Raw genomic sequence first — 12,452 nt, 5'->3', positions numbered from 1 at the left:
ACGTTGAAATTTAAGACAATTGACGTACGTATATTTTGAAGACTTAATTTATGTTACATTGTACTTTATATTAATCTCTTAAAGCAGTCAAAGATTCATCAGAAAACTTTCCTAACGCTATAATTATTATGTATGAATTGTACCAATTCATACCACCTATACTTTTCCATCATTATGTAATTTTTTTACTTCTTCCAAGATAACTCATTCACGTATAGCGTATTACAAAAGAAAAAGAGTAATTTTAAACAAAAAAAAAAATGATTTTCATATTCCAACACTACACACAGTTCTCATATCTACATTTATAATACAGCAACATCCCACTTAATTACTGATATCCACATTAATGTTACTTCCAAAGTTCCTATAACAACTTTGTTAACTACAAATCGCCCTTTTTTTGCGAAGCCATAATTATTATCATGAAAAATGTATTTGTATTATAATATTCAATAACTCAACCAATGGTATTGCTTTAATTCAATACATTTAGCTAACTCTTCTTGTGTTTGTCCTAGGTATGTATAATAATAATTAGTTATATTAATTTACTTAATAAAAAAAATTTAATAATAAACAGATAACATTTTATATAAAAACAGTAAATAGGTATTCTATTTGTGAATTTTTAAATAATAAATAAAATAAATTTTATCTAAAAGGAAAAAAAAATATTAAAAGGTATTAATTTTATGATAAACAGTAGTTACTTTGATAAGTACTATCATACATTAGTAGCACTCCCTCGCTGGCTATGTTCCCTGAAAGACAAACATTCTCCGGACAAAGGTATTGCAAAATAGCAACAGCTAAGACAAAACAAGTACTTATCTTGGTTAGCCCTTATCTGTATTCATGAAATTTTATAAACTATGATGTCAACCCACCCTATTTGATCGGTTAATTTGAATAGTTTAGGTGATCGGATGTACAGAGATATTTATTAACATTTCATGACATATAAAACAGTAGGAGTGAAAAGCATAGTTTCCAATCGTGTTATCAAAGTTGTTTCCATTCATAATTGATTAGTATTAAATTTTTGTGTATCTTGTTACAGGGGTCAGCACACTGCTTCCTTTGATTGCAGATTGTTTAGCGAAAGATATCCTGAATATTGCTTCGTCTATGTCTCCCAAGCCGTTACAGGTGCAGTTGCAGACGTGAGGATGGATTGCCTCCCGACTTTGCCTCTATCCGGTAATAATCATGCTTCATATATGGATACTACCTTAGATAAATAAATAACAAGTCATTTATAATTTATTTTCAAATCTCAAAAAATGGTACAATTTTTTAATAAAGGTAAAATGTAAATGTAACAGAGTAATCGGTAAAAACATATTGATCTTATTCTTTCATCAGACGGTGGTGCTGGTGGTTGGGGCGAGTGGTCCGCGTGGTCTGCTTGTCCTGCTCCTGCACATTGCTCGACGCGTACTCGTAGTCGTCATCGCTTTTGTGATAGCCCGCCGCCCGCCTATGGAGCCAAATTTTGTGAAGTTAATATCCTGTACATTTTAAATATTAATAGGATTAATTTTTTAGTCTTAAATAAATTGTAAAAAAAAAACTCTTTTTTAATTAAATTTGTTAAGTGTAAAATTTTATAAAATTTATGAAGGGTTAAGCTGTAAACTAACCTTTATGTTACGATCGAAGGTTTGGTTGCCAAGGTAACTGTTTCGTAGCAACAAATTGATCAATATACGTTGTCATAATTCATTCTTAATGACACGTGTGATCACTTTTGATATCATTTTATTTCATTAATTTAATATGGCACCGAAAAAAGACAAAGGCAAAGGAAAAGAGGAAGAAACCCACAAAGGTGGAGGAGGCACATTTACAGAAGTGGAGCGAACGTTTTTAGAACTACAAGTAGCAGAATGCAACAGAAAAATTGCAAGACTACGTACCGCAGTGGATGAATATGAACAACGCAATGAAGAGCTACAAAAGGCATACGATAAGCTCGATGAAGACAGAGCTGATATTATCGCCTACTTAAAGAAAACGTTAAACTTAAAGAATGAGGAAAATAATGAATTAAAAGAAAAAGTTAAGGGGTTGGAGGAAACAAGAGAGATAGAAACGGCACAGTTCAAAGAAACGGTTACTGACTTGGAAAGAAACTTCACTATTATGAAAGATCAATTGACCTCAGAAAATAAATTGCTTGCTGGAAAATTAAATACTTTGGAAGAATTTAGGGCTATACGAGATGATTTAATGAAGAAATTTGATAAACAAGAACAAGCGTTTAAAGATCAAGAAATGAAGTATAAGCGAGTTATTTATGATGCAGAAAAGAAGTTTGTTATTGGTAAAGATAAGCTGAAGAAAGAGATGGAAGCTCGGCTATTACAGTTGGCCCAAGATTTTCAAGATGCTACTGAGTTAAGAATAGCTGCATCAACACACAGAGTTATAAGGGAAAATATAGCAATAAATAACGAATTGGATAGTATTTTATCAACTCAAGCTAAATTAGCTGATCAAAATGAAAAATATAAAGATAGTGAAAGAGCTGCTAGAGTAGCTATGGAGTTAGCAGAAGAGGAGAGAGATAAAGCAATAAATAAAAACGTTGTACAACTCAAAGTTATCGATCAGTTAACTACTGCTTTTCAAGAAATTAAAACAGAAAAGGCTTTATATGAAAAAAGAAATTATGACTTTGAAACATTACAAGGAAAAATTCAAAAGCTCGTCAAAGAAAATGAAAATTTATCCTTGCAAGTTCGAATACTAGAGCAAAATTTGCATGCTCGTATGAGTGATCAAAATAAAGCATTAGTAGAAACAACGAAAATTTCAAAGGAAAGTGCCAAATTCAAACGAATATTAAAAGAAGCCGCAATTGCTATACAGGCAGCACTTAAGCTAGACGATTGGGCTACGAAAGATCCAACAAGAGAAATCATGGATAGACAAGTTTTATTATCACATTTGTTAGATTTGATAACGCAGTATCGCGAAATACAACACGCAGAATCATCTGACTCAATAGCATCTTTAGGAAGAGTTTATGAAGAAGGTGACTTAGGATTTATACCAAAACCCTTACAGAAAAAATCTGCTTCAACAACTGTTGTGTCAGTTGCTTCTAAAGATTCGGTTAAAGCTGAAAAAGGGGTGTCACAAGCAACTCTTTCTTCTTCATCAATTGGAAGTATTAAGACTATTCCTAGTATAAAACTGGTTCCACCTTCTACTGAACCTGAATTGACAGCAAAAGACAGTTTACCATCTTTTGTCACGTCGACAAAGTCTAGTGTGACTTCGAGTGAGGGTGAACCAGAGGAAATTCCTGAAAGTGAAATGAACATTGAACAAAAAATAGAAGCTAGTAAATTAGAAATACAAAAATCAATTTTGAAAGATTTACAATATTCTCAAATGGCTTTACAATCGCAAGCTCGTATCAGTAGTGAAAAAAATATTACTTCAAAAACAGTTATTTTAGAAGAACCTCAGGAAAAAGTAGAGGATGAAACTGATACGAAGGAGGATTTGAGTGTCCAAGAAGAAGATAAACTTGATGACAGCGAAGACCATGAAGCAGAGGGTGAAGCGCAAGAAGAATCTGCAAAAGAAGTAGAATAAATGTGCAATAAACTTACTGCAATGAAGTGAAAATTACATACTTTTTAACAATATTTTAAATTATTAACTTATGATTTTGTTATTACTTATGACTTATGTTTATTGGATAGTTAATAATATATTTATTTTTAAATATAATATATTTTTATTATTTTCTTATCCTTATTATTTTTTAAAATGTTATTTAAAATCATTAGAGTTTACAAAATAAATATAATGTAAGAAAATATAATTCATAGGGTCAAGCTGTAGAATTAGCAGCTTGCGAGTGCACAGCACGTCCTTGGGCCGGTGATTCCTCCATGGTGGTGGCAGAAATAGGTGCCAGGTGTAGATGTGGATGTGTTCTACACCTCGCACCAGCTGCTAGACTCTTGGCTGGCTCAGCAAGAGCTTGCCCAGCAAGATCATTTTGGCTTCTGCAGGTATGTGGAATCTAATTTTTATTTATAATAGTAAGGATTATATTGTATAAAAAAATGTGTATATTAATTATATTTTACTTCTTACGTGCAAGGAAAAATATATACTAATAATATAATATACCTACCTTATTATCCGATGTCCCAAATAATCACAACAGAAATAACCCTACACAACAATAACCACTTAATCTGTATCGATTTATGTAATGCAGTAACTTAAGCATATTAAAATAGCAGAAAGAGAAATACAAATAGAAAAACAAACCTTAGATTTCCATGCGATTTGCTATATTACGTACTAGACATAGTTTTAAAATAATCTATCTTGACTAAACTATTTATATTCATTTTATTTTTTCTTTTATATTTTTGATAACAAATTCGCCATTCAAAACGCTATTTTTGACCGAATCAAAACATTTAATTTAGAATTCGTATGCTTTGCATTATAAATATTGACTAAATTACATACAAGTAAATTAACAGCCTGTAAATTTCTCACTGCTGGGCTAAGGCCGTCATTGGTGAAGACGCGCACCCTTTGTAACTACTGAGCCATCTCGGCTCTTAATAAAAAATAAAAAAAAACCGTGATCACAGTCGAATATATATTTTTAATAAAATCGCTTTTTTATTTTATTGTTAAATTAAATATAATATTTTTATATTCTAATATAAAATAATAGTTAAAACATTAACTTAACTTATGTAGTCGTTTAGAGTAATTGTATATTGGCATACATAAGTTGGCCAAACCTCAACTCTTGAATTGCAGGTATTTATAGATGTATCGTTAACAAAGTTACATCATATTTGTGGGTTTAATTGATTCGACGTGCCGTAATGGAACATTCAATACGTTATACTCGATAATATTCAGTTTCACAATACAGTCACTTTCCTAGATATTAATGTTTCAAACTGTTTATGACAACGCTATAATGCTATACAGCATTATTTATTTAGAGTCACATCAATTCGGTATTTATAAAATATATATAAAATTATATTTAACTATTTTAATGATATTTGATTTTGGTGCCTTTAAAAACAATTTAACAATTTCTGTTATGTTCTCGTTCACTCAAAGTTTTTGAAATATACCCAAAATAATCATAACATCAGACAACAAATTGTCGTTTTTTAAATAATTATAATCATGAAATCAAATATATTTAATTTAGAGACTGGAATGAAGTCGAGCGTACTTCTAAAATTCAATTAATAATTCAAAATAACCAACTGAGGTCTTAATACAATGAAAGTTAAATTCAATTCAGTATCGCAGTTACGAGCCATCAAAACTTCAGTTTAACCATCCATTGACGGTAACTGAACAACAACATCCGTCGCGACATCTTGTTACGTTTAATTTCCTACAAATTCAATAATACCTCGGAAATTGGAATTTACGTTGTGTGCTGTTAGTTTTCAGTTTGCAACGATGAATTAACAGAATGGTTAGAGAACCATAGATATTATTTTGTTATTGAATTAAATATATATGCATATATTTTACATTACATTAGCAGCCTGTAAATTTTCCACTGCTGGAATTGATGAATTATATGCCTGGGCTTGAACCCGAAATCATCGGTTAAGATGCATGCGTTCTAACCACTGGGCCATCTCGGCTCACATACACATATATATATATATATATATATATATATATATATATGTATTATATGCATATATTTGTGACAAAAATACATGTAGATCGGAGGTTATTACAGAGTGCAATTCAAATCGCAAACACAGTGGAGTTAGAGTGTAAAGTTGCTAAACTTTTGACCCCCGGACTATTATTGTTAACTTCTGAAAAATATTTTTAAACTGTCCCAAATCAGAATTCGAACAAAAGAACGACAATTAATAATGTAAATATTTTATTTACTTCCTCGTAAATTGTGAAATAATCATAATTTCTCGTTGGATTTTTCGTTTCATTAATCTTAGATCGAGATCTAATCAATTTTGTCCCCGTATTTCAGCGTTTAGTTAGTATCTTATTTGCTCGTAGTGAAAAGAAAAAGTCAGCCATTTGTGGCGAATTTAGTGTCGAATCAAGTAAAGGCGGGTCTGACGAAGAATTTGCTCAATCATTCGGTCAATAACGACGGTTTTTATATGGGCTTTTAACACAGGCACGCTTACATTGAAAATTACAAAATACGTGGTCACCTTTTTACAATGTGTAGCTTACTTAAAAAAAACACGAATATTCATATTTCTCAAATATATAATTAAAATTCTTTATGGTTTCAATTTATTCATAAGTTCTCAAAAGAAATTTACCTACAGTAGTTTGTCAAGTGAAAAGTCATAAACTATTTTGAATTTATTTCTATTTTAACAATCAAGGTATAAGGCCAGGTATAAGTTGGATAATTAGAATTATATCCTACCTTCTCATTAAATTTAACAATAACGTACAGGATTTGATATTGATTAAATTATATATAATTTTGTTTTTTAAGTGCATATATAATTCGAAATTAATTTTTAGGCGGAAGAAGGACTCGCGGTACGTTTGCGATTCGAAGCAGTAAAACTACCCTGTACAGGACAGGCGCTTCGGGCTAGGGATGGAGATTCTTTGGGTTCGCCGCTTTTGGCGTCGTGGGATGGGCCAGACAGTTCAGCTGTGGTATGGTTATGGAATTTAGATATATATATTTCTGTGCTGTTAATTTATTAAAATTTTAAAAAAGAAGATAGAGATAATGTTAATTTAATACTTAATTTGTGAAGACACTCATTCTTAGTTTGGAAGGTTTTTTAGCATTTAAACACTGATTATTCTGATTACTCAATCATTGATTATTCAATGTTAGTTACACTTTCACTCAAAAACGACTGAATGGATTTTAATGAAACTTTACAATAATATAGGTCACAAATCAGAATAACACAATCTATAATTTGTAAAAATTTTGAGGGAATAATACCTGACAGACAATCCTCAAACCACGAGCTAAGCCGCGGGTGATAACTTGTTCCAAATAAAGACACGGTATTGATTAACTAAATTCACCTCTAAACAATGTTTATAAGTACAGCCGATGATGTATTTTCTTAGTTTGTGCTCCAGTTATGAATGGCTCGGTTTTTTTTATATTTATTTTTTATCCCAAAGGCAGATGAAGTGGAAACTACAACAGATAGCGGAGGTGTGGTTGAAATCGCAGGCGGAAGACACATCCTCGTCGAGCTGCGATCTGGAGACACGAACGAGCGTTGTGCTGGCGGTTTCTTAGCACACGCTTCTCAGATCGGTGAGATCCTGTAATGTAATTATTTATTGTAAAGATTTCTGCTAATTATTTTATTCCATTTAGGTAAAAACAACTATAATTATTGAGTGGGTAAAATTAATTAATAACTAAAATTTGGTAACTTCCTCATTGGTTTAGTTTCCGCTCATCATATATTCTACCAACCAACAGTTAAACTATATATTGATGTATTCTGGTTCGAAGAAACATTGGACATAAGAGCATCGTTCCCAAGGTGTCTCATTGCTGTAAGAGAAACTTAATACTTCTAGTAATAGTGACTACTTATTTTTACCTTTTTTTTAGCATTAGCAGCCCGTAAATGTCCCACTGCTGGGATAAAGGCCTCCTCTCCCTTTGAGGAGAAGGTTTGGAGCATATTCCACCACGCTGCTCCAATGCGGGTTGGCGGAATACACATGTGGCAGAATTTCGTTGAAATTAGACACATGCAGGTTTCCTCACGATTTTCCTTCACCGCCGAGCACGAGATGAATTATAAACACAAATTAAGCACATGAAAATTCAGTGGTGCCTGCCTGGGTTTGAACCCGAAATCATCGGTTAAGATGCACGCAGTGGTTAGAAGCTACTTCTTTAAAACCTTTACCATGACAAAAGTAATAATTATCATATCATGTGATATTGTGCTGATAGATTTTAGTTACTGTGGTCATAGCCTATTTATGTATCAGGTATAATATGAATTTGGTCATTTTGTTAATTACTCTAGAACCAATCCGAAACGCGTCCGCTGCATGGGCGTCTGTGAGTGGTGGTGCTTGGTGGCGTGGAGGTGGCGGAGCGCGAGCCGCGGCCGCTGCTCTGGCAGCCTTCGCCGCTCTCGCCGCACTTGCTCTCGCAGCGCATTCCGCACATAGAACGAGGGCCTATCAGCGCGCTGCTGATAAGGAATCCCTCACTGATAGCGATGGTACTAATATTAAAAAAAATCCACTCAATCATAATATATTAACAAATACCTGCTAAAAATGCTAATTTGTATAAAATATATAAATTTGTAAAAAAATATATTCGTTTGTAATGGGTTTGAGTGTTTATTTAATAAATCTTTTCACAGCCTGTTCAGCCTCACTAGAGCTCGGTGGTGCCACCACTGGGTCACGAAGTACTTTACTGTCGGAAGTTGTGGGTGGTGGTGTCTCCTTACGCAGATTACTCCCAGGTAGAACTCGTCACACTAGACTCAGAGATTCTGATAGGACTTCAGAAATTATGGAACCAAGGTTAGTTGTAGTAGTTGTTGGTATAAATTGTGTAGTAGAAAGGTCTAACGGTAATATTTTCAACGTACGAAACGAAATGAGATTAGCTGTATTTGTCCCTCAAGAATTCTATACGTATAAGGCAAAGTAACAAATTACTTTCGTAATTATTATAACAACCTCTTAGTAGAGTGATTGTTCCAGTGCGTTCATATTTGCGATAAATTGGTATGTAATAGATTTTTTCATACTTTAATTTTTTTTGTAACTTCTTCAACAATACAATTTGATTAATTCTATTCCTTGTCTTGAATATTTAATTAATCTAGTTTAAAGTTAAAAGCATATTTCATTAGTTATGATTATGACAAACTACAGCTCTTACAATACTCGAAATATTAAATAAAAAATATTGAACACAATTTTCCAATATAGTGACACCAACAAAATTCACCTACTGAACTCTGATTTCTTCATCGTATATCGCCTCAGTAAACACTAATAACAGTCAACCCTCATACAAAACGAAGTTAACTTGTCAACAAATCTCGAGTGTGAATTCAAGAAGCTATGAATCAAACAAACTAGAATACAAACCGGAGTGCGTAATTAGTAGGGATTACTCCAGTGCCATTGTTTACTCACGTTTCATACATACATGGGGAGTGATGATTGCTTGTTAATTTTCACTTTATTTCCGAATGACACGTCTTTGTGTTGAACTCGGATGTGTTGGGAGTTGTTAATGAGGGTTGAGCTTGACTTGTTTATTTCAATCGCAAAGTTAACGTTAAGAAATATGATAGTTCATGTACTTATAAAATAAATTTTATGTCTGATGTCAAATACAATTATCCCATTCATCAATTATCTGCTCATTTAATCTATATCGATATTATAGTTAAATAAAAGGTAATGACGTAATAACTGAAATCAACGTACAGCTGAAGCATTAGGTTATTAAAAACATATTTATATTTAGAGGAGACAGTCTTTACATAATGTCAATTTTGCGACATTTTTATTTTAGGGGTTCGTTTTTACCTTTGATTGATCCAATCGACTCGTTCAAGTGTCATTATTAAATATTAGTTTTTAGGTTTATATTAAGTATCGTACTGAAAACTTTATATATTTTTTAATATCTGTGAGCTAAGCTACTCATCGATAAATAGACATACCTGTCACCGTTAAACCATTTACAAGATTCAATTCATGTCAAATTTTAAAAACAATAATAATAACTTGTATCAAGTGAATCGAAAATTTTATTTCCAAGCAAGAGAAAAGCTTTTGGTTAATATAAGAACTTTTCTATTTCTATTTATTGTAAATTGGACGACCTCCTTGGTCGAGTAGTGTGTACACCGGTTTTCATGGGTATACCACTCTGAGGTTCCGGGTTCGATTCCCGGCCGAGTCGATGTAGAAAAAGTTCATTAGTTTTCTATGTTGTCTTGTGTCTGGGTGTTTATGGTACCATCGTTACTTCTGATTTCCATAACACAAGTGTTTTAGCTACTTACATTGGGATCAGAGTAATTTATATTATGATTTCCAATATATATTGTAATATATAATTTAAGTGTTCCTTCTAAAGGTAAAAGTGCAGTTTTTAATTAAATTAAAATGAATACTAACAGAGATGAAGAAGATCAAGGGACCGATGTAGAAGCAGATATTGGAGACAATGAGAGTGTAGCAAGCGCTGGTAGTGCAATTAGCCAAGCTACCGTTACCCCTGAAAATGTGTCATCTAGTAGTGCACCCGCTGCCACTGGTTCAGAAAGTATAGCTCCTTCACCATTACGCCGGTCACATACAGTTTCAAATACACATGTTCCGCAGGTAATAAAATATTAACACACATTTTAATCAAAAATATAGCTATGTATTTTCCAATAAATATACCGTTGCAAGTCCAATGGACGCTATATATAACTTACAATTTTAAGTTAAGATTTGTCTTAATTATAAGAATATAGATATGTTTTAAGTGTGATATAATTACAGATCACTTCACCTCATCAACCATCAACGAGTGAAGCGGTCACAGCTGAAATAAGCACAAGCATCACTAGCGTCAGCGAAAGAGACAGCTATAGTGAAAAAGACAGAGACAGTGCATGGGAAAAGGATAGAAGTGTAAGCAGAGCCTCGTCTTCAATATCTGCTGCTACTCTTACAAATGTAACTATTTCACCTGCAAATATCCTAAGTATCGACAACGTCGCAAGAGTGAAAATAGTATAATATATATAATACATTTAAAAAACAAACATTATAATTTTTAATTTTAAAGTAAAATAAATAAAACAATTCAATTCAAAATTCTTGGTATTAAAAAAATAAAAAACAAATATAAATATTTTAGGGTTGGTACTCACCAGCGCTGAGTGGCGTTTCATCTGCTAAAATTCGTGACAACCCTAAGCATAATAAGGAAACCTGTAATAGAAGACTTCTACGTTCAGATTTGAGTCTGACCTCACACCCTGAGATGGAAATTGATTACTATGACTATGAAGTAAATAATGCTGGTACGTAAAACTAAACACAAAACATGAAGTAAAAAAAATTCGTACTTGATAACTTTATCATAAAATTGAAGCATTTTTATAAGTAGCAGCTCATGAAGAAATTTTCAAGGATTTGAGTTTTTATGTACTACGTGGTTTCATTCCTTTTAATGATAAATAGAAGATGTACTTCATGAATTAATAATATTATTTGGTACATGAAGAATACAAATAAACATTAAGTAAATTCATTTTATAAACTTGCATTGTTAAGATCCAAGTGTTCGATAAAAAGTAAAATATTTAGAATATCGTTTTATTTTTGCTATCTATGTTACTTTGCTGAAATTTGATGAGATACATTTTTCAGGTTCTGTACCTGGTTCCTATTTAGGTATGGATCCAGCGTTTCTTGTTTGGATCCCACCAATAGAAGAAGGCGATATTATTAGAGAGATTGATGAGAGCAAAGTACCAATCTATGAGGTAAATTTCTCTAATTTAAACTTTAATACTAATAATTAAGAATATATTATTTATTCATCTTGTAACTATAACAAAATATTACAGGAAGTGGTTCCGAAAGAATTGCGCCCAGATCCAGGTAGTAATACAGAATCGCCCGATGAAAGACCGTCATCAAGCACTTTGAAACGAAACTCCGATAACCGCTCAAACAAATCAAATGAATCTATAAAATCGATACGAAAAGTCATGGATAGGGGTAGCATCATACAACCTTTAAATTTCAGTGTTAGCGATTTGCAAAATTCTCCTAAATTACCGAAAAGAAATAAAAGAAGGAAGGACGAAGTAACGATACCGATGAAGGATTTAACACTCACAATGTCCCCTGTTAAAGTACACAGAAGAGAGAATAGATCTGAATACGATAATTCATCTACTCTTAAGCGTGTCAATGATTCAAGAGAAAAAGACGATACATTGAAAAGAACTACAGATTTTAACGACATTAGATTCGCGGATGAAAACTCTGAATCTTCAAACGAAATAAAATTCGCAGATGATTCACCAGATAGCAATAGAATAAATGAAAAATATGAAGTTAAGGCTTAAGTATCGATTAAATAAACGTTTTTTTTCAATAACGTACAAAACTTCATTTGATACATCAAATGAGATAATGCAATAACATTTACGATTAAGTTATCTACAAATAACAAGTGTTCCGTGGTTATATCAGTTTCTTCAATAAACTTTTGCATTTCGTTTTAATTTTAAGTTGAAAATTTGATTTTATGTGATTCGATATGTGGTGTTCCAAGTTCAGTCTGTGGTACATATTTTTATTTAAACTTTCAATGAAATATTACTTGTTTATTTTCAATAAGGGTTAATATGAACATCAAAATTAAAAGATAAGCATCGTCT

At 32.3% G+C, this 12,452-nt stretch overlaps 2 protein-coding genes across 2 annotated transcripts in view; both read left to right on the top strand.

The window, feature by feature from the left end:
• LOC125066802 overlaps positions 1-12,246 on the top strand; it is a 52,582-nt gene extending 40,336 nt beyond the window's left edge. The window contains exons 6-17 of the mRNA XM_047675081.1: positions 1,064-1,203; positions 1,369-1,505; positions 3,852-4,037; positions 6,547-6,687; positions 7,177-7,315; positions 8,049-8,249; positions 8,397-8,562; positions 10,185-10,389; positions 10,555-10,731; positions 10,916-11,081; positions 11,431-11,546; positions 11,631-12,246. Of these exons, the coding sequence (XP_047531037.1) occupies positions 1,064-1,203; positions 1,369-1,505; positions 3,852-4,037; positions 6,547-6,687; positions 7,177-7,315; positions 8,049-8,249; positions 8,397-8,562; positions 10,185-10,389; positions 10,555-10,731; positions 10,916-11,081; positions 11,431-11,546; positions 11,631-12,137 (2,281 nt within the window). The 3' untranslated portion in view covers positions 12,138-12,246. The remainder of the gene's footprint in view (positions 1-1,063; positions 1,204-1,368; positions 1,506-3,851; positions 4,038-6,546; positions 6,688-7,176; positions 7,316-8,048; positions 8,250-8,396; positions 8,563-10,184; positions 10,390-10,554; positions 10,732-10,915; positions 11,082-11,430; positions 11,547-11,630) is intronic.
• Positions 1,783-3,640, top strand: LOC125066803 (cilia- and flagella-associated protein 157). The gene has a single exon (XM_047675082.1). The coding sequence runs from the start codon at positions 1,783-1,785 to the stop codon at positions 3,610-3,612; it is 1,830 nt and encodes a 609-aa protein (XP_047531038.1). The 3' UTR covers positions 3,613-3,640.
• Positions 12,247-12,452: the final 206 nt, after the last annotated feature.

The sequence above is a fragment of the Vanessa atalanta genome, chromosome 10 (genome assembly GCF_905147765.1).
Source record: "Vanessa atalanta chromosome 10, ilVanAtal1.2, whole genome shotgun sequence".
NCBI classification, from domain to species: Eukaryota; Metazoa; Arthropoda; class Insecta; order Lepidoptera; family Nymphalidae; genus Vanessa; species Vanessa atalanta.
This window is presented reverse-complemented; position numbering and strand designations above follow the sequence as displayed.

Bases quoted from the DNA above. Each gene is read 5' to 3' on its own strand.
- LOC125066803 (XM_047675082.1), top strand. From the start codon at position 1,783: ATGGCACCGAAAAAAGACAAAGGCAAAGGAAAAGAGGAAGAAACCCAC.